The sequence below is a fragment of the Colius striatus genome, chromosome 9 (assembly GCF_028858725.1).
Source record: "Colius striatus isolate bColStr4 chromosome 9, bColStr4.1.hap1, whole genome shotgun sequence".
NCBI classification, from domain to species: domain Eukaryota; kingdom Metazoa; phylum Chordata; class Aves; order Coliiformes; family Coliidae; genus Colius; species Colius striatus.
The window spans coordinates 34,141,519-34,162,167 of NC_084767.1; the positions used below are offsets into that span (position 1 = coordinate 34,141,519).

The following is a 20,649-nucleotide window of genomic DNA, read 5'->3' on the forward strand; positions in this document are numbered from 1 at the left end:
TAAAAACGCCGTGAAACACAAAATGACAATTACATCATCACACGATGTCAGGGACCTTGCTCCTCATACAGCCCAGGGGATGGTGCCGGCCCCAGCACTGCCCAGGCTGGGGGATGCTTCACCCTTCTGTGTCCAGGCCCCCAGACCATGACCTCTCCCAGGCTGAGGCGTGCCGGCAGAAGACGCCCCGTCGCCCCATCCACCAGTCCTGCCCAACCCTTGCGTCTGGGAGCTGGTTTTAGCACGACATGGCAACAGACATCGGCGTCTGGGAACGGCTCGCGGCCTTACGCAGAGCAGCAGACGAGGACGTAACGGTAAAACCTGACACAACGGGGAGGCGCTTCACAAACCACACCGTGATGGCAACGGGAAGAGAAATTACATGCCTTCAGTGAAAGACTTACTCTTCATGATCGATGCATTCCACTACTTTTCCAAAGGCACCCGTACCCAAAGTCGCCACCCACCTCATCTGTAGAGAAAAGAACTCTCAGGCACGGAAGCTGTGAACTTACTCAGCTATTATAAAACCAAGCAAACAAAAATAAACCCAAAAGCCTAAGTGCTATCACTGAAGCTACCCTAGGCTGTGCTGCTTTAAATTGTAAATCTGTTTTGAGAGATGTTATTGGACAACTCTCATGCAGGTGCATTGCCGGGGATCTCCTTCATTAACTTACTATTTTTGGGGGTGAAAAATGGCAGAAAGGAAAAAAAAAAAAACAAAACTATTCAGGTCTACAGAAAAAGAGTAACAATCCCCACCTCCAAACAAAAATGTTAAGACAGAAAGGAAAGGCTTCCAAAGCACCCCTCACAGCTTACGCTAAAAGGACTTATTCTATCTGAAAAGTTAATAAATTTTAAAAGTGTTCTATATATCTTGCACTTAGTCTGTCCTCCACTCTGACAGATCAGGTGACCCTCCTCATCCTCTACGTTCTCGGATCCTCTCTCTCGAAGACTCTTCTGGAACCACAGACAATCAATAAACCCGAGTGAATTCAGGTCACGCTACAAAATTCATGCAGCAGGGAGATAGTCGGGTAGTCAGATACACGCCGGGACACAAACAGTCGGCAGCAGCAATTTCAAATGCCGTCCCCGGAAATTCACAGGGCACGTAGTTCTACAGATTTCTCAATGACTTAAAACACCTTCCTAAATAAATTTTCTAAAAAGTAAAAATCTGACATAATCTTCTTGCTCTTTCTGTGATGCTTAGTCAAAAAGCACGCTTAGAAGTTTGTGCTTGGATTTTTGAGTTGGGCTGAGATCGATCTTATCATAATAAAAATTCTGAAGGCATGAAAGCAACGTTGCATTTCACGTATTCCAGTTGATGGTTACTACTCATCAATCTGTTCAAACACATCTAATGAACAAATCAAGACTGTGTTCTGTGGTATTACACACGTACCTACAAACTACACGTTTTCGATGGAGGCAATAAAAGCGCAGCAAAAAACAATCTCCAAACATTAGCTAAAGGGATAAACAGTTATCAACGGAATTCCCCAAGTCCCCCCACTCCAGTACTACTGCTGCCCAGCCGAGAATCCATCTCTTTGAAAGAAAAGGATATCCTAACAATTTGTCACACCTCCTGTGGATGTGGAAGATGGGTACAGTAAGGAGTGTCGGCTCTCCTTTTGCGAGTAGCCTTCCCATCACTTCCCGATGCTTTGGCACTGCCATGCCCACCACACTCTTTCCGTTCTGTAGCACTGTGCAACTGGTCTCCTTCGCTTGCAGACTGGGTTTCTGAAGGGCTTCTGCAGAGGATCAAAGCAACGTAATAAGAATCATTCTAATAGCCCTATCAAGACAGATCTTTTTAGTGGTTTAAAGCTGTAAGACATCTTCCTTGAAAGATCTCCAACCCAAAAACTAATACGTTATCAGATGAGCAGATGAGAATAATAGAACCTTAAAACATCAGCTTGCTGATACTGCTGATGCCAGAAATTAAAAAGCCGTTACCTGCAGTGCTTCTTCCTTTTTTGTGCAGGAGTTAATGATGTCCTCTTTCTCTTAGAAGAGGCACCAGATCCTTTGGAACCACAACTTTCTCTTTTACCCTGCTTGGAACTAGGTTGCTTGGAAGGAAACATCTGTAACAAAGATACTTTGCTCTTTTAATTACATCCCACAGATGAAGAATTCATTTTCAAAATTAGCACTCTGATGAAGGCTGCATTTTTCTTCAAGCACCAGCAACCTACTTCTTAGAAGCAGTTTTTAAAAGATAGTAGTATGGCTGGGACACTAAACGTACCCAGCGGATGCTGTTTCTGCAAAGCTGCTCGGGCACCCGAAGGTGCCGAGAAGGCAGGCTGCCGTGGACTTTGGAAGTACGGCATACTACTATCGCCCAGCGTCCCTTCAGAACACTTCAGGAACCTGTCGGAAACTTTTACCTTGTTTCTTCCCACAGACGCCCGGAGAACTCCTGATGCCGAGTCAAAATGGCAACAAGGCTTCGGTTATGTCTCGCGGCTAACGCCTAATGCAGAGTGAAAACGACAAAACTTCGGCGCCAAGTTTTATCAGTCGCTACACGTGCCCGTTGCTTCCCTTTCCAATCGTAACCGGACTCTTGCTCCCAAGCCGCGTCTCCGGCCGCCGCGCCGGGGCTGGGGGCAGCCGTGACGCTCCACGGCGAGAGACGGCGGCGCAGGGCGGGCAGACGCCGTGCCCCCTCCCGCGGCAGGCTCCCCTCTCCGGGCCACGGCCACGGCCTCCCCGCTAAACACACCGAAGCCATTTTCTCCCCGCCCGGCACAAGCAGCGGGCAGATAACGTCGTGTCTTGCAGCGAGGCGGGGTCACCTAGGCGCCCCCGCCCCCGGCCGCCCTCCCACCGCGGCAGCAGCCAACCTCCCTCCCTCTCTCCGCGCCTGCCTCCCTCCGCCCCGCCCCGGCCCGCCTGCCCGGCCCCCGACGCCGTCCCTCGGCTCTGCCCCGCCGCCCGCGCTCCTCCCCTCTCGCCCCCACCTCCGCTCTGTCTGACGGCGACACACGGAATGAAGCAGCCGCCAGCCTGCAGCCCGCGGCCAGCGGCGTGGCGTTGCTAGGACGCGCCTGGCCTTGGGCTGCTGGGTCACAAACCCCGCACACGCGGCTTCGCGGGAGGAGGGCCCCCCCCCACCCGCACCCCCATCGCGGGACGGGACCGGCTCCCCGACTCTCGCTGCCCGCCTCGTGGCCTTGAAGTAAAACAACCGTGCAAAACCTTCACCCGTTTTCCTGCCACCAACTTTAGAAGGCAAGGAAAGGAAAAAAACCACCCCAAATTAAAAAGTCCGTTGAAGAATGACTGCTAGAAGACAGTGCTTGTGTGTGTGTGTGACTCTGCAGTGCCACATCGCCATTTTTCACCCTTGAGGAAACAGCTTTGTTATTTGTCTGTCTCCCTCGACAAATTAAGAGGCTCTCAAGTCAGCTCTAAAGCAACAGCAGCTTAAAGGACCGCGTATAACTCGCAAAGGTATCTTTGTAGATCACTGGCATTGAAAACATTTCCAAGTACTTGAACGTTCTGTGCGTTGGGCTTCACGGTGTCTCACGGTATCCTTTTACTAGTTTTGAATCATGCTTTTGAGATCACGAAATACCTCCTGTAAAACAAACTACACGCAGCTCTTCCAGTAAGTGTACAGATCAGTCTTCCATACCCACAGAACGAAAAAAGACAAACAAACCTAACACAGCTTTCCACAATAACTAACCTTTGCTTCTGCTGCTCTTCACTACTGCTGCCAACATGGTAGTTTAAGTCACCAAGACCAACCCTCTCGCCACAGCATCACCTCTCTCAGAGGAGCTCTCAAGCCCCTCGGCCAACTATCAGCCGTCACCTCACGTGCAATCTGCCTTACGTGGAAAAAGAGCAGCTAAGGATAAAACGGTTCTGAAACACAACAGCCTTGTACACACCAGCTCTCTAAACAAATTAAACCAGTCCTGGAATAGTTTCCAGTCCAGTGCCACATGTCAGCATTGGAAATTATTGTCCCCTTTGCACTGCAGGAAAGTCTCCAGTATGTCCTTCTGCACGGCAGCAGTGTCAGCGTGGCAGTCAAACACTCAGTTGTATGCCTCTGTCTGCTTGCTATTGCCGCTGGTTACGTGGAAGAGACGGGAAGGTAACAGAGATGAAATAATTAAACCCTTTACCTGACTGACTGAAGTGTTACGACAAAACGTACTAAGTCTGGAGCAAGGCCTAAGAGTGTTAAGCAACGCTCCATACAGAACAGAGAAACTTTATCCCAGAGAGAGGGTACCGATTAACTCTGCTTCGGTAACCTGTACCTGGCATGCCTTTGCCTTTCCCTTGCACTTAAGTTCTTTATTTTAAGAGGCAATATCTCAAAATGGGAAATACTGGTCTGAAGCAGAGTGCGAGCCAGCTGGACCTGGACCTCCCAAGGACTACAAAGCATATATACGAGAGCGGAGTGTGCTATCGACCAAGTCCAAAGAGAGGGAAGAAGTTCATAATGGGAGGAACTGTGGGTAATCCTTCCTGTCCAAGGCCTCTCACGCATAGTCGGAACTCAAAATATACGTACTGTAGAGTCAGAGATGTGGAACGAGTTGATTTTTTCCTACTTTATGAACGCAAACTGATGCCAAAATGCACGTTGAAAGTTTACAACAAGGAAGAGTAGAACATTCCGCTTTTCCCAGTATGTCCAAGGTAGAGAACTTTTGATGTGTACAAATCATTTTCCCTTCCCTGCTTTAGTCAGTTTAGGTTACGCTTTCGGTTGTTACCGCATATCCTTGCGTGGCGAGTTCCATTCACGACGAAGCTGCTGCCATCTGTGAACAGTTTCCATTCAGGGTTTTCAGGAGGATCATCCTTCAGGTCCTCTCTGCTGGAATATGTATGTTCAATGGTTGCAACGCAGTCGTGTTCCAGTTGTTGCTCTTCCTGTGAGGTACTGGGAAACACTGCAGGATTTAGAAGGTTAGTCGTTTTCAACACTACATCATCCTGCGCAGTGAGAATTACCTGGTATTTCATCATTCGGCTCGGGGATAATCCATGTCCCCCCTTTTGCTCCAAGACTGTGGTTACCATATGTGGCCCATAGACTGAAACAGCCCTTCCCAAGGTCAGCTTTCTTGCTTCTTGGATCAGTATGACGGTTACACCTACTGCTCGCAGGCAAGAAGGCCATCCCCTGCTCACCGAGTCCTGTTGTTTGCAAAAATATCCCACCGGTCTCTTCCAGCTTCCTAGTTTCATGATACGGTGAATGAGACTTACAGCAGTTCCGCTTGCAAAGTAAACTGTAAAAAGCCTCCAAAGTGAAAAGGCCAGGGCTTGCGTGCTGACTTGGTGTGACACTGTGGTTCCTACCCTCTGCTCCACGTAAACCCCACGCGTATGTGGTTTGTCCATCTCCTCGGGGACTTTGTCACCTCTCTGCGATGCTTCCAGCAGAGAGCTGTCCTCTCTTCCACGGGCTGGGGAAGGCAACTGCCGCGCTCCTGGGCACTCCGTGTCCTGAGAAGCTGCTGTGGCGGCAGTGCCGGAAAAGCGCGAGGGGGGCGGGGAAAGGCAGGTAGGAGGAGCTCTGGCAGCCACGGCCCTGCCTTCTCCTGGAGTTACGGGCTGCCGCACTACACACCGGGGCGGGTCTTCACCCTTGTCCCGAGGTGCTAGGCCGTGCTTGGGGCAGCGGCCGCCAGGCACCACGGCTCAGAGGTAAGGCAGGCTACGCTCTGTTTTATGCTGGCACTTGCCACGTTTTAAAGCAAACAGCTTGTCTGGGCCCCGAAACTCTGAATTTGTAACAAATTCTCACAACAGCTCATCACTGAAGAAAGGTTGGGTGAAAGCGGGGAGGGGAGACTGGCGTAAGCATTAACTGAAATAGCGGCAGCAGAATATTCAAAGCATAAACAAGGTGGGGTCAGGCTGGGGGCCCTTCCCTGCTACGCTCGGCTGCCCGACTTTTTAATTTCTTTTTCTCAACAAATAAAGGGCACCTTTCTGTACGCTTCACGTGAAGGGCTGTCTCTGTTCCCTTCCCCAAAAGGGACACTGAAGGGGGAAAAAAACCCAAATCTGTCCTAGGTCTTTTTGCTCCTCTCAGGATGGTTAAATAAAACATAATTAAGAGAAGAATTCCTGGCTGTTAGGAGGCCTGTTTCACAAAATGCTTCCCACACGTGTTTAAAGTGCAAACAACCTGAGTTTATTTAACAGTCAAAACTCAGCCTGAATTAACTTAGTTAACTAACTTAATATTGTCTACGTTTCTTTGGTGGAAGGCAAAAAATGCCAGCCTTCTTAGGTGGAGGGGCGGTGCGTCTTTCTAAGGGGAAGAAGAAAGGATGTGTCAGAGCTTCTTCAAGAGTAATGCGCTTGGCTGGGTCGTACTCCAGCATCTTGCCAAGGAGGTCAAAGAGGTTCTGGTGGTCAGCGTCCTGGCAGGTCATGAATTCCTTCATCAAGAAAACAAAAAACGGGGGTTTTGGAATCTCATTAATTGCACTTCAAGCTCCCCTCCCCAAACCCCTTTCCCCTCTGTCCTCTTACCTTCAGTGGCTTACACTGGCTTAACATGTATCTAGCAGCTGGACTCCGTTGATCCCAATCCAGCCGGTCATGAGAGAAGTATCTGCGTTTCCTTAACCAAACAGACCACGGTTTGTTAACCAAAGATTTGGGCTTGTCCCTGCACTAGAACTTTATCAGCATGTTTGTTCCCAGCTTGGGGACTGACTGGCCCTGTTGCACCTGCCTGACCAGCTTGGTCGATACAGCAAAAGGATAAATCTGAGCTTATTAGACTTCTAAAAAATTTCCTACGAAACCAGATCTGAAAATACATAAAACTATACCAGTCCAGGGAGAGAAAAACATCGTTACCTGCTTCTCTTGGCCATGTCATCTGGCAGGGGCCCCAGGACTCGCTCCATCATTGCCAGCTGCTCTTCGTCCCTCCTGGCCTAGAGGGAGAGCAAAAGAGACTTTTTTTTTTTTTCTGTGAGAGGAAGTTAACCACGGAGTAGCCTTACTTCAGCGTTGACTGTACGCTGCAGCCAAGAATCCACTTCAGATTCAAGAAAAAAAAAAAAAAGCTGTACTCATCTGTTTCCTGAAGAAAGTTGCCATGTACTGGAGGGGTTTTGCCCCTGCGGTTCTCTCCAATTTGGCATTAAAGAGAAACGCAGCTTCATTTCTTGCACAGACCACTCCCCTTAGTTCCCACCTCCCCCTAGCATGTCTCCACCCAGCTAAGAAGTATTACACACGCAGCATCACTGTGGGGGTTCGCTGTTACCTACATCAAACAGTGTGGATCCAGTGTAGTATTCCACGAGGACACATCCAATGCTCCAAACGTCACAGGGTTGTGACCACCCCAGTCCTGTGAAAAAGATGCAGCAGGTTCACGTTTATAGCACCCTGCAAACAGTTCAACAGCTCAAGCAAGATATGCAACACTGCTGTAGCCTAACAAACAGGCGTCTTCTGACCTAGGATGACTTCAGGAGCTCTGTAATATCTCGTGGACACCAGACTGCTGTGATACTCAGCGTCATATACCGCGTTGCCGAAGTCCACGACTTTGACGGCTGGATCTTTTATGGTGCGTTCATTGCATTTCTAAATTGAAACAGGGAGACGCAAGTGACCAAATAAACCCTGACAGTGGCCAAGGGAGAGGTGGGGAAGACGACGGCAACTCACCCATTTGTGGCTATACTTTTTAACATAGTCTGAGTTCACAAATACAATGTTTTCTGGTTTCAGATCTGTATGAGTCAACTTCTTCAGGTGCAAAACTGCCATGTAACAAACACAGTTAGCCAACTCTGTCAAGAGAATGTAACAAACAAAGCAAAAAAAAAAAAACAAACCACCCCACAAAAAACTTACAGTTCACAGATTCGCAGATCTGATATGCCATCTGTCTAATGTGGTCCAGCTCAAAGGGCAGAAAGCCATTCTGTTTAAGGAAGTCATAGGTGCTGAGCCCCAGCAGCTCAAAAACAATGCAGACGTGGTCACGGTACGTAAACCATTCTAACATCCGGACGCAGTGACTGCAAAAGCAGGGAAATACAGCAAGTTGCGTGACACTCAGATCCACACGTTGTACGTTGCAGAAAGTGACATCGCAGACACTTGAAAGCCAAAACAAAAGGACAGACGGCTTTGTACACTTACTATCTACCGTTGGGATCCACTGCCTTTAAATGCTGCAGCACCTGTACTTCTAAGTGAGCTGCCTCCGTGCACGTAGGGACATTTTTTATTATTTTCACAGCTACGTGCCTGTTGTGGCTGAAAAGACAGGTTTCAGCAGTGATCAGAACAATTAGCTTTAATGCAGAATATTCGGTAATTATCACCACATACATAGTTTGTAACAATGGCAACCTTATGGTGAAGAGGTGGGGAGTTTTTTTAAGTACACACTGACTTCACGTAACCAAGCTTCATCTATGCACAACCACAACTGAAATATAACCTTTACATTTTAAAAAACACAGTCAATGCCTTCTACATCAGTATTAAAGGCTAAAGGCCCCACTCACCTCTTCCTTTGTATTTACGACTGTAAACACTCTAGTTTTGTGCCAGTTTGCGCACAGCAAAAACGCCGTGAAACACAAAATGACAATTACATCATCACACGATGTCAGGGACCTTGCTCCTCATACAGCCCAGGGGATGGTGCCGGCCCCAGCACTGCCCAGGCTGGGGGATGCTTCACCCTTCTGTGTCCAGGCCCCCAGACCATGACCTCTCCCAGGCTGAGGCGTGCCGGCAGAAGACGCCCCGTCGCCCCATCCACCAGTCCTGCCCAACCCTTGCGTCTGGGAGCTGGTTTTAGCACGACATGGCAACAGACATCGGCGTCTGGGAACGGCTCGCGGCCTTACGCAGAGCAGCAGACGAGGACATAACGGTAAAACCTGACACAACGGGGAGGCGCTTCACAAACCACACCGTGATGGCAACGGGAAGAGAAATTACATGCCTTCAGTGAAAGACTTACTCTTCATGATCGATGCATTCCACTACTTTTCCAAAGGCACCCGTACCCAAAGTCGCCACCACCTCATCTGTAGAGAAAAGAACTCTCAGGCACGGAAGCTGTGAACTTACTCAGCTATTATAAAACCAAGCAAACAAAAATAAACCCAAAAGCCTAAGTGCTATCACTGAAGCTACCCTAGGCTGTGCTGCTTTAAATTGTAAATCTGTTTTGAGAGATGTTATTGGACAACTCTCATGCAGGTGCATTGCCGGGGATCTCCTTCATTAACTTACTATTTTTGGGGGTGAAAAATGGCAGAAAGGAAAAAAAAAAAACAAAACTATTCAGGTCTACAGAAAAAGAGTAACAATCCCCACCTCCAAACAAAAATGTTAAGACAGAAAGGAAAGGCTTCCAAAGCACCCCTCACAGCTTACGCTAAAAGGACTTATTCTATCTGAAAAGTTAATAAATTTTAAAAAGTGTTCTATACATCTTGCACTTAGTCTGTCTCCACTCTGACAGATCAGGTGACCCTCCTCATCCTCTACGTTCTCGGATCCTCTCTCTCGAAGACTCTTCTGGAACCACAGACAATCAATAAACCCGAGTGAATTCAGGTCACGCTACAAAATTCATGCAGCAGGGAGATAGTCGGGTAGTCAGATACACGCCGGGACACAAACAGTCGGCAGCAGCAATTTCAAATGCCGTCCCCGGAAATTCACAGGGCACGTAGTTCTACAGATTTCTCAATGACTTAAAACACCTTCCTAAATAAATTTTCTAAAAAGTAAAAATCTGACATAATCTTCTTGCTCTTTCTGTGATGCTTAGTCAAAAAGCACGCTTAGAAGTTTGTGCTTGGATTTTTGAGTTGGGCTGAGATCGATCTTATCATAATAAAAATTCTGAAGGCATGAAAGCAACGTTGCATTTCACGTATTCCAGTTGATGGTTACTACTCATCAATCTGTTCAAACACATCTAATGAACAAATCAAGACTGTGTTCTGTGGTATTACACACGTACCTACAAACTACACGTTTTCGATGGAGGCAATAAAAGCGCAGCAAAAAACAATCTCCAAACATTAGCTAAAGGGATAAACAGTTATCAACGGAATTCCCCAAGTCCCCCCACTCCAGTACTACTGCTGCCCAGCCGAGAATCCATCTCTTTGAAAGAAAAGGATATCCTAACAATTTGTCACACCTCCTGTGGATGTGGAAGATGGGTACAGTAAGGAGTGTCGGCTCTCCTTTTGCGAGTAGCCTTCCCATCACTTCCCGATGCTTTGGCACTGCCATGCCCACCACACTCTTTCCGTTCTGTAGCACTGTGCAACTGGTCTCCTTCGCTTGCAGACTGGGTTTCTGAAGGGCTTCTGCAGAGGATCAAAGCAACGTAATAAGAATCATTCTAATAGCCCTATCAAGACAGATCTTTTTAGTGGTTTAAAGCTGTAAGACATCTTCCTTGAAAGATCTCCAACCCAAAAACTAATACGTTATCAGATGAGCAGATGAGAATAATAGAACCTTAAAACATCAGCTTGCTGATACTGCTGATGCCAGAAATTAAAAAGCCGTTACCTGCAGTGCTTCTTCCTTTTTTGTGCAGGAGTTAATGATGTCCTCTTTCTCTTAGAAGAGGCACCAGATCCTTTGGAACCACAACTTTCTCTTTTACCCTGCTTGGAACTAGGTTGCTTGGAAGGAAACATCTGTAACAAAGATACTTTGCTCTTTTAATTACATCCCACAGATGAAGAATTCATTTTCAAAATTAGCACTCTGATGAAGGCTGCATTTTTCTTCAAGCACCAGCAACCTACTTCTTAGAAGCAGTTTTTAAAAGATAGTAGTATGGCTGGGACACTAAACGTACCCAGCGGATGCTGTTTCTGCAAAGCTGCTCGGGCACCCGAAGGTGCCGAGAAGGCAGGCTGCCGTGGACTTTGGAAGTACGGCATACTACTATCGCCCAGCGTCCCTTCAGAACACTTCAGGAACCTGTCGGAAACTTTTACCTTGTTTCTTCCCACAGACGCCCGGAGAACTCCTGATGCCGAGTCAAAATGGCAACAAGGCTTCGGTTATGTCTCGCGGCTAACGCCTAATGCAGAGTGAAAACGACAAAACTTCGGCGCCAAGTTTTATCAGTCGCTACACGTGCCCGTTGCTTCCCTTTCCAATCGTAACCGGACTCTTGCTCCCAAGCCGCGTCTCCGGCCGCCGCGCCGGGGCTGGGGGCAGCCGTGACGCTCCACGGCGAGAGACGGCGGCGCAGGGCGGGCAGACGCCGTGCCCCCTCCCGCGGCAGGCTCCCCTCTCCGGGCCACGGCCACGGCCTCCCCGCTAAACACACCGAAGCCATTTTCTCCCCGCCCGGCACAAGCAGCGGGCAGATAACGTCGTGTCTTGCAGCGAGGCGGGGTCACCTAGGCGCCCCCGCCCCCGGCCGCCCTCCCACCGCGGCAGCAGCCAACCTCCCTCCCTCTCTCCGCGCCTGCCTCCCTCCGCCCCGCCCCGGCCCGCCTGCCCGGCCCCCGACGCCGTCCCTCGGCTCTGCCCCGCCGCCCGCGCTCCTCCCCTCGCCCCCACCTCCGCTCTGTCTGACGGCGACACACGGAATGAAGCAGCCGCCAGCCTGCAGCCCGCGGCCAGCGGCGTGGCGTTGCTAGGACGCGCCTGGCCTTGGGCTGCTGGGTCACAAACCCCGCACACGCGGCTTCGCGGGAGGAGGGCCCCCCCCCACCCGCACCCCCATCGCGGGACGGGACCGGCTCCCCGACTCTCGCTGCCCGCCTCGTGGCCTTGAAGTAAAACAACCGTGCAAAACCTTCACCCGTTTTCCTGCCACCAACTTTAGAAGGCAAGGAAAGGAAAAAAACCACCCCAAATTAAAAAGTCCGTTGAAGAATGACTGCTAGAAGACAGTGCTTGTGTGTGTGTGTGACTCTGCAGTGCCACATCGCCATTTTTCACCCTTGAGGAAACAGCTTTGTTATTTGTCTGTCTCCCTCGACAAATTAAGAGGCTCTCAAGTCAGCTCTAAAGCAACAGCAGCTTAAAGGACCGCGTATAACTCGCAAAGGTATCTTTGTAGATCACTGGCATTGAAAACATTTCCAAGTACTTGAACGTTCTGTGCGTTGGGCTTCACGGTGTCTCACGGTATCCTTTTACTAGTTTTGAATCATGCTTTTGAGATCACGAAATACCTCCTGTAAAACAAACTACACGCAGCTCTTCCAGTAAGTGTACAGATCAGTCTTCCATACCCACAGAACGAAAAAAGACAAACAAACCTAACACAGCTTTCCACAATAACTAACCTTTGCTTCTGCTGCTCTTCACTACTGCTGCCAACATGGTAGTTTAAGTCACCAAGACCAACCCTCTCGCCACAGCATCACCTCTCTCAGAGGAGCTCTCAAGCCCCTCGGCCAACTATCAGCCGTCACCTCACGTGCAATCTGCCTTACGTGGAAAAAGAGCAGCTAAGGATAAAACGGTTCTGAAACACAACAGCCTTGTACACACCAGCTCTCTAAACAAATTAAACCAGTCCTGGAATAGTTTCCAGTCCAGTGCCACATGTCAGCATTGGAAATTATTGTCCCCTTTGCACTGCAGGAAAGTCTCCAGTATGTCCTTCTGCACGGCAGCAGTGTCAGCGTGGCAGTCAAACACTCAGTTGTATGCCTCTGTCTGCTTGCTATTGCCGCTGGTTACGTGGAAGAGACGGGAAGGTAACAGAGATGAAATAATTAAACCCTTTACCTGACTGACTGAAGTGTTACGACAAAACGTACTAAGTCTGGAGCAAGGCCTAAGAGTGTTAAGCAACGCTCCATACAGAACAGAGAAACTTTATCCCAGAGAGAGGGTACCGATTAACTCTGCTTCGGTAACCTGTACCTGGCATGCCTTTGCCTTTCCCTTGCACTTAAGTTCTTTATTTTAAGAGGCAATATCTCAAAATGGGAAATACTGGTCTGAAGCAGAGTGCGAGCCAGCTGGACCTGGACCTCCCAAGGACTACAAAGCATATATACGAGAGCGGAGTGTGCTATCGACCAAGTCCAAAGAGAGGGAAGAAGTTCATAATGGGAGGAACTGTGGGTAATCCTTCCTGTCCAAGGCCTCTCACGCATAGTCGGAACTCAAAATATACGTACTGTAGAGTCAGAGATGTGGAACGAGTTGATTTTTTCCTACTTTATGAACGCAAACTGATGCCAAAATGCACGTTGAAAGTTTACAACAAGGAAGAGTAGAACATTCCGCTTTTCCCAGTATGTCCAAGGTAGAGAACTTTTGATGTGTACAAATCATTTTCCCTTCCCTGCTTTAGTCAGTTTAGGTTACGCTTTCGGTTGTTACCGCATATCCTTGCGTGGCGAGTTCCATTCACGACGAAGCTGCTGCCATCTGTGAACAGTTTCCATTCAGGGTTTTCAGGAGGATCATCCTTCAGGTCCTCTCTGCTGGAATATGTATGTTCAATGGTTGCAACGCAGTCGTGTTCCAGTTGTTGCTCTTCCTGTGAGGTACTGGGAAACACTGCAGGATTTAGAAGGTTAGTCGTTTTCAACACTACATCATCCTGCGCAGTGAGAATTACCTGGTATTTCATCATTCGGCTCGGGGATAATCCATGTCCCCCCTTTTGCTCCAAGACTGTGGTTACCATATGTGGCCCATAGACTGAAACAGCCCTTCCCAAGGTCAGCTTTCTTGCTTCTTGGATCAGTATGACGGTTACACCTACTGCTCGCAGGCAAGAAGGCCATCCCCTGCTCACCGAGTCCTGTTGTTTGCAAAAATATCCCACCGGTCTCTTCCAGCTTCCTAGTTTCATGATACGGTGAATGAGACTTACAGCAGTTCCGCTTGCAAAGTAAACTGTAAAAAGCCTCCAAAGTGAAAAGGCCAGGGCTTGCGTGCTGACTTGGTGTGACACTGTGGTTCCTACCCTCTGCTCCACGTAAACCCCACGCGTATGTGGTTTGTCCATCTCCTCGGGGACTTTGTCACCTCTCTGCGATGCTTCCAGCAGAGAGCTGTCCTCTCTTCCACGGGCTGGGGAAGGCAACTGCCGCGCTCCTGGGCACTCCGTGTCCTGAGAAGCTGCTGTGGCGGCAGTGCCGGAAAAGCGCGAGGGGGGCGGGGAAAGGCAGGTAGGAGGAGCTCTGGCAGCCACGGCCCTGCCTTCTCCTGGAGTTACGGGCTGCCGCACTACACACCGGGGCGGGTCTTCACCCTTGTCCCGAGGTGCTAGGCCGTGCTTGGGGCAGCGGCCGCCAGGCACCACGGCTCAGAGGTAAGGCAGGCTACGCTCTGTTTTATGCTGGCACTTGCCACGTTTTAAAGCAAACAGCTTGTCTGGGCCCCGAAACTCTGAATTTGTAACAAATTCTCACAACAGCTCATCACTGAAGAAAGGTTGGGTGAAAGCGGGGAGGGGAGACTGGCGTAAGCATTAACTGAAATAGCGGCAGCAGAATATTCAAAGCATAAACAAGGTGGGGTCAGGCTGGGGGCCCTTCCCTGCTACGCTCGGCTGCCCGACTTTTTAATTTCTTTTTCTCAACAAATAAAGGGCACCTTTCTGTACGCTTCACGTGAAGGGCTGTCTCTGTTCCCTTCCCCAAAAGGGACACTGAAGGGGGAAAAAAACCCAAATCTGTCCTAGGTCTTTTTGCTCCTCTCAGGATGGTTAAATAAAACATAATTAAGAGAAGAATTCCTGGCTGTTAGGAGGCCTGTTTCACAAAATGCTTCCCACACGTGTTTAAAGTGCAAACAACCTGAGTTTATTTAACAGTCAAAACTCAGCCTGAATTAACTTAGTTAACTAACTTAATATTGTCTACGTTTCTTTGGTGGAAGGCAAAAAATGCCAGCCTTCTTAGGTGGAGGGGCGGTGCGTCTTTCTAAGGGGAAGAAGAAAGGATGTGTCAGAGCTTCTTCAAGAGTAATGCGCTTGGCTGGGTCGTACTCCAGCATCTTGCCAAGGAGGTCAAAGAGGTTCTGGTGGTCAGCGTCCTGGCAGGTCATGAATTCCTTCATCAAGAAAACAAAAAACGGGGGTTTTGGAATCTCATTAATTGCACTTCAAGCTCCCCTCCCCAAACCCCTTTCCCCTCTGTCCTCTTACCTTCAGTGGCTTACACTGGCTTAACATGTATCTAGCAGCTGGACTCCGTTGATCCCAATCCAGCCGGTCATGAGAGAAGTATCTGCGTTTCCTTAACCAAACAGACCACGGTTTGTTAACCAAAGATTTGGGCTTGTCCCTGCACTAGAACTTTATCAGCATGTTTGTTCCCAGCTTGGGGACTGACTGGCCCTGTTGCACCTGCCTGACCAGCTTGGTCGATACAGCAAAAGGATAAATCTGAGCTTATTAGACTTCTAAAAAATTTCCTACGAAACCAGATCTGAAAATACATAAAACTATACCAGTCCAGGGAGAGAAAAACATCGTTACCTGCTTCTCTTGGCCATGTCATCTGGCAGGGGCCCCAGGACTCGCTCCATCATTGCCAGCTGCTCTTCGTCCCTCCTGGCCTAGAGGGAGAGCAAAAGAGACTTTTTTTTTTTTTCTGTGAGAGGAAGTTAACCACGGAGTAGCCTTACTTCAGCGTTGACTGTACGCTGCAGCCAAGAATCCACTTCAGATTCAAGAAAAAAAAAAAAAAGCTGTACTCATCTGTTTCCTGAAGAAAGTTGCCATGTACTGGAGGGGTTTTGCCCCTGCGGTTCTCTCCAATTTGGCATTAAAGAGAAACGCAGCTTCATTTCTTGCACAGACCACTCCCCTTAGTTCCCACCTCCCCCTAGCATGTCTCCACCCAGCTAAGAAGTATTACACACGCAGCATCACTGTGGGGGTTCGCTGTTACCTACATCAAACAGTGTGGATCCAGTGTAGTATTCCACGAGGACACATCCAATGCTCCAAACGTCACAGGGTTGTGACCACCCCAGTCCTGTGAAAAAGATGCAGCAGGTTCACGTTTATAGCACCCTGCAAACAGTTCAACAGCTCAAGCAAGATATGCAACACTGCTGTAGCCTAACAAACAGGCGTCTTCTGACCTAGGATGACTTCAGGAGCTCTGTAATATCTCGTGGACACCAGACTGCTGTGATACTCAGCGTCATATACCGCGTTGCCGAAGTCCACGACTTTGACGGCTGGATCTTTTATGGTGCGTTCATTGCATTTCTAAATTGAAACAGGGAGACGCAAGTGACCAAATAAACCCTGACAGTGGCCAAGGGAGAGGTGGGGAAGACGACGGCAACTCACCCATTTGTGGCTATACTTTTTAACATAGTCTGAGTTCACAAATACAATGTTTTCTGGTTTCAGATCTGTATGAGTCAACTTCTTCAGGTGCAAAACTGCCATGTAACAAACACAGTTAGCCAACTCTGTCAAGAGAATGTAACAAACAAAGCAAAAAAAAAAAAACAAACCACCCCACAAAAAACTTACAGTTCACAGATTCGCAGATCTGATATGCCATCTGTCTAATGTGGTCCAGCTCAAAGGGCAGAAAGCCATTCTGTTTAAGGAAGTCATAGGTGCTGAGCCCCAGCAGCTCAAAAACAATGCAGACGTGGTCACGGTACGTAAACCATTCTAACATCCGGACGCAGTGACTGCAAAAGCAGGGAAATACAGCAAGTTGCGTGACACTCAGATCCACACGTTGTACGTTGCAGAAAGTGACATCGCAGACACTTGAAAGCCAAAACAAAAGGACAGACGGCTTTGTACACTTACTATCTACCGTTGGGATCCACTGCCTTTAAATGCTGCAGCACCTGTACTTCTAAGTGAGCTGCCTCCGTGCACGTAGGGACATTTTTTATTATTTTCACAGCTACGTGCCTGTTGTGGCTGAAAAGACAGGTTTCAGCAGTGATCAGAACAATTAGCTTTAATGCAGAATATTCGGTAATTATCACCACATACATAGTTTGTAACAATGGCAACCTTATGGTGAAGAGGTGGGGAGTTTTTTTAAGTACACACTGACTTCACGTAACCAAGCTTCATCTATGCACAACCACAACTGAAATATAACCTTTACATTTTAAAAAACACAGTCAATGCCTTCTACATCAGTATTAAAGGCTAAAGGCCCCACTCACCTCTTCCTTTGTATTTACGACTGTAAACACTCTAGTTTTGTGCCAGTTTGCGCACAGCAAAAACGCCGTGAAACACAAAATGACAATTACATCATCACACGATGTCAGGGACCTTGCTCCTCATACAGCCCAGGGGATGGTGCCGGCCCCAGCACTGCCCAGGCTGGGGGATGCTTCACCCTTCTGTGTCCAGGCCCCCAGACCATGACCTCTCCCAGGCTGAGGCGTGCCGGCAGAAGACGCCCCGTCGCCCCATCCACCAGTCCTGCCCAACCCTTGCGTCTGGGAGCTGGTTTTAGCACGACATGGCAACAGACATCGGCGTCTGGGAACGGCTCGCGGCCTTACGCAGAGCAGCAGACGAGGACATAACGGTAAAACCTGACACAACGGGGAGGCGCTTCACAAACCACACCGTGATGGCAACGGGAAGAGAAATTACATGCCTTCAGTGAAAGACTTACTCTTCATGATCGATGCATTCCACTACTTTTCCAAAGGCACCCGTACCCAAAGTCGCCACCACCTCATCTGTAGAGAAAAGAACTCTCAGGCACGGAAGCTGTGAACTTACTCAGCTATTATAAAACCAAGCAAACAAAAATAAACCCAAAAGCCTAAGTGCTATCACTGAAGCTACCCTAGGCTGTGCTGCTTTAAATTGTAAATCTGTTTTGAGAGATGTTATTGGACAACTCTCATGCAGGTGCATTGCCGGGGATCTCCTTCATTAACTTACTATTTTTGGGGGTGAAAAATGGCAGAAAGGAAAAAAAAAAAACAAAACTATTCAGGTCTACAGAAAAAGAGTAACAATCCCCACCTCCAAACAAAAATGTTAAGACAGAAAGGAAAGGCTTCCAAAGCACCCCTCACAGCTTACGCTAAAAGGACTTATTCTATCTGAAAAGTTAATAAATTTTAAAAAGTGTTCTATACATCTTGCACTTAGTCTGTCTCCACTCTGACAGATCAGGTGACCCTCCTCATCCTCTACGTTCTCGGATCCTCTCTCTCGAAGACTCTTCTGGAACCACAGACAATCAATAAACCCGAGTGAATTCAGGTCACGCTACAAAATTCATGCAGCAGGGAGATAGTCGGGTAGTCAGATACACGCCGGGACACAAACAGTCGGCAGCAGCAATTTCAAATGCCGTCCCCGGAAATTCACAGGGCACGTAGTTCTACAGATTTCTCAATGACTTAAAACACCTTCCTAAATAAATTTTCTAAAAAGTAAAAATCTGACATAATCTTCTTGCTCTTTCTGTGATGCTTAGTCAAAAAGCACGCTTAGAAGTTTGTGCTTGGATTTTTGAGTTGGGCTGAGATCGATCTTATCATAATAAAAATTCTGAAGGCATGAAAGCAACGTTGCATTTCACGTATTCCAGTTGATGGTTACTACTCATCAATCTGTTCAAACACATCTAATGAACAAATCAAGACTGTGTTCTGTGGTATTACACACGTACCTACAAACTACACGTTTTCGATGGAGGCAATAAAAGCGCAGCAAAAAACAATCTCCAAACATTAGCTAAAGGGATAAACAGTTATCAACGGAATTCCCCAAGTCCCCCCACTCCAGTACTACTGCTGCCCAGCCGAGAATCCATCTCTTTGAAAGAAAAGGATATCCTAACAATTTGTCACACCTCCTGTGGATGTGGAAGATGGGTACAGTAAGGAGTGTCGGCTCTCCTTTTGCGAGTAGCCTTCCCATCACTTCCCGATGCTTTGGCACTGCCATGCCCACCACACTCTTTCCGTTCTGTAGCACTGTGCAACTGGTCTCCTTCGCTTGCAGACTGGGTTTCTGAAGGGCTTCTGCAGAGGATCAAAGCAACGTAATAAGAATCATTCTAATAGCCCTATCAAGACAGATCTTTTTAGTGGTTTAAAGCTGTAAGACATCTTCCTTGAAAGATCTCCAACCCAAAAACTAATACGTTATCAGATGAGCAGATGAGAATAATAGAACCTTAAAACATCAGCTTGCTGATACTGCTGATGCCAGAAATTAAAAAGCCGTTACCTGCAGTGCTTCTTCCTTTTTTGTGCAGGAGTTAATGATGTCCTCTTTCTCTTAGAAGAGGCACCAGATCCTTTGGAACCACAACTTTCTCTTTTACCCTGCTTGGAACTAGGTTGCTTGGAAGGAAACATCTGTAACAAAGATACTTTGCTCTTTTAATTACATCCCACAGATGAAGAATTCATTTTCAAAATTAGCACTCTGATGAAGGCTGCATTTTTCTTCAAGCACCAGCAACCTACTTCTTAGAAGCAGTTTTTAAAAGATAGTAGTATGGCTGGGACACTAAACGTACCCAGCGGATGCTGTTTCTGCAAAGCTGCTCGGGCACCCGAAGGTGCCGAGAAGGCAGGCTGCCGTGGACTTTGGAAGTACGGCATACTACTGTCGCCCAGCGTCCCTTCAGAACACTTCAGGAACCTGTCGGAAACTTTTACCTTGTTTCTTCCCATAGACGCCCGGAGAACTCCTGATGCCGAGTCAAAATGGCAACAAGGCTTCGGTTATGTCTCGCGGCTAACGCCTAATGCAGAGTGAAAACGACAAAACTTCGGCGCCAAGTTTTATCAGTCGCTACACGTGCCCGTTGCTTCCCTTTCCAATCGTAACCGGACTCTTGCTCCCAAGCCGCGTCTCCGGCCGCCGCGCCGGGGCTGGGGGCAGCCGTGACGCTCCACGGCGAGAGACGGCGGCGCAGGGCGGGCAGACGCCGTGCCCCCTCCCGCGGCAGGCTCCCCTCTCCGGGCCAGGGCCACGGCCTCCCCGCTAAACACACCGAAGCCATTTTCTCCCCGCCCGGCACAAGCAGCGGGCAGATAACGTCGTGTCTTGCAGCGAGGCGGGGTCACCTAGGCGCCCCCGCCCCCGGCCGCCCTCCCACCGCGGCAGCAGCCAACCTCCCTCCCTCTCTCCGCGCCTGCCTCCCTCCGCCCCGCCCCGGCCCGCCTGCCCGGCCCCCGACGCCGTCCCTCGGCTCTGCCCCGCCGCCCGCGCTCCTCCCCTCGCCCCCACCTCCGCTCTGTCTGACGGCGACACACGGAATGAAGCAGCCGCCAGCCTGCAGCCCGCGGCCAGCGGCGTGGCGTTGCTAGGACGCGCCTGGCCTTGGGCTGCTGGGTCACAAACCCCGCACACGCGGCTTCGCGGGAGGAGGGCTCCCCCCCACCCGCACCCCCATCGCGGGACGGGACCGGCTCCCCGACTCTCGCTGCCCGCCTCGTGGCCTTGAAGTAAAACAACCGTGCAAAACCTTCACCCGTTTTCCTGCCACCAACTTTAGAAGGCAAGGAAAGGAAAAAAACCACCCCAAATTAAAAAGTCCGTTGAAGAATGACTGCTAGAAGACAGTGCTTGTGTGTGTGCGTGACTCTGCAGTGCCACATCGCCATTTTTCACCCTTGAGGAAACAGCTTTGT

At 49.0% G+C, this 20,649-nt stretch overlaps 2 protein-coding genes and 1 long non-coding RNA gene across 5 annotated transcripts; all 3 read right to left on the reverse strand.

Moving 5' to 3' along the window:
* Positions 1–1,404: 1,404 nt before the first annotated feature.
* LOC133626133 (uncharacterized) lies at positions 1,405–2,738 on the reverse strand. Its single transcript, XR_009819301.1, has 3 exons — positions 2,424–2,738; positions 1,987–2,117; positions 1,405–1,778 (listed from the first exon to the last, which is right to left on the reverse strand). It is a non-coding gene; the product is annotated as an uncharacterized LOC133626133 (long non-coding RNA).
* Positions 2,739–6,244: 3,506 nt separating this feature from the next.
* LOC133626039 (dual specificity protein kinase CLK1-like) lies at positions 6,245–11,363 on the reverse strand. 2 transcript variants are annotated; one of them, XM_062002161.1, is made up of 13 exons: positions 11,049–11,363; positions 10,612–10,742; positions 10,232–10,403; positions 9,510–9,597; positions 9,035–9,101; positions 8,200–8,316; positions 7,909–8,075; positions 7,720–7,814; positions 7,506–7,635; positions 7,314–7,396; positions 6,895–6,974; positions 6,562–6,652; positions 6,245–6,467 (listed from the first exon to the last, which is right to left on the reverse strand). In XM_062002161.1, the coding sequence occupies exons 2-13, from the start codon at positions 10,740–10,742 to the stop codon at positions 6,264–6,266; spliced, it is 1,425 nt and encodes a 474-aa protein (XP_061858145.1). In that variant the 5' UTR covers positions 11,049–11,363; the 3' UTR covers positions 6,245–6,263. The 2 variants fall into 2 exon arrangements, with proteins under 2 accessions (XP_061858145.1, XP_061858146.1); XM_062002162.1 differs by lacking the exons at positions 9,510–9,597; positions 10,612–10,742; positions 11,049–11,363 and having other exon boundaries at positions 10,232–10,292.
* A 3,504-nt stretch (positions 11,364–14,867) lies between these two features.
* On the reverse strand, positions 14,868–19,970 carry LOC133626041 (dual specificity protein kinase CLK1-like). Of its 2 annotated transcripts, XM_062002174.1 has the most exons (13): positions 19,672–19,970; positions 19,235–19,365; positions 18,855–19,026; positions 18,133–18,220; positions 17,658–17,724; positions 16,823–16,939; positions 16,532–16,698; positions 16,343–16,437; positions 16,129–16,258; positions 15,937–16,019; positions 15,518–15,597; positions 15,185–15,275; positions 14,868–15,090 (listed from the first exon to the last, which is right to left on the reverse strand). In XM_062002174.1, exons 1-13 carry the CDS (start codon positions 19,684–19,686, stop codon positions 14,887–14,889), a joined length of 1,440 nt encoding a protein of 479 aa, XP_061858158.1. In that variant the 5' UTR covers positions 19,687–19,970; the 3' UTR covers positions 14,868–14,886. The 2 variants fall into 2 exon arrangements, with proteins under 2 accessions (XP_061858158.1, XP_061858159.1); XM_062002175.1 differs by lacking the exons at positions 18,133–18,220; positions 19,235–19,365; positions 19,672–19,970 and having other exon boundaries at positions 18,855–18,915.
* Between the last annotated feature and the right edge of the window lie 679 nt (positions 19,971–20,649).

Bases quoted from the DNA above. Each gene is read 5' to 3' on its own strand.
- LOC133626039 (XM_062002161.1), bottom strand. From the start codon at position 10,742: ATGTTTCCTTCCAAGCAACCTAGTTCCAAGCAGGGTAAAAGAGAAAGT. The intron at 7,636-7,719 runs GTGAGTTGCCGT...GTTTCAATTTAG, and splicing joins AAAAGTATAGCCACAAATGG to AAATGCAATGAACGCACCAT. The intron at 6,975-7,313 runs GTAGGTAACAGC...CTCTCCCTCTAG, and splicing joins CTGGATCCACACTGTTTGAT to GCCAGGAGGGACGAAGAGCA.
- LOC133626041 (XM_062002174.1), bottom strand. The intron at 16,699-16,822 runs GTAAGTGTACAA...CTGCTTTTGCAG, and splicing joins GTGGATCCCAACGGTAGATA to TCACTGCGTCCGGATGTTAG. The intron at 16,438-16,531 runs GTAAGTTTTTTG...GTTACATGGCAG, and splicing joins GATCTGCGAATCTGTGAACT to TTTTGCACCTGAAGAAGTTG.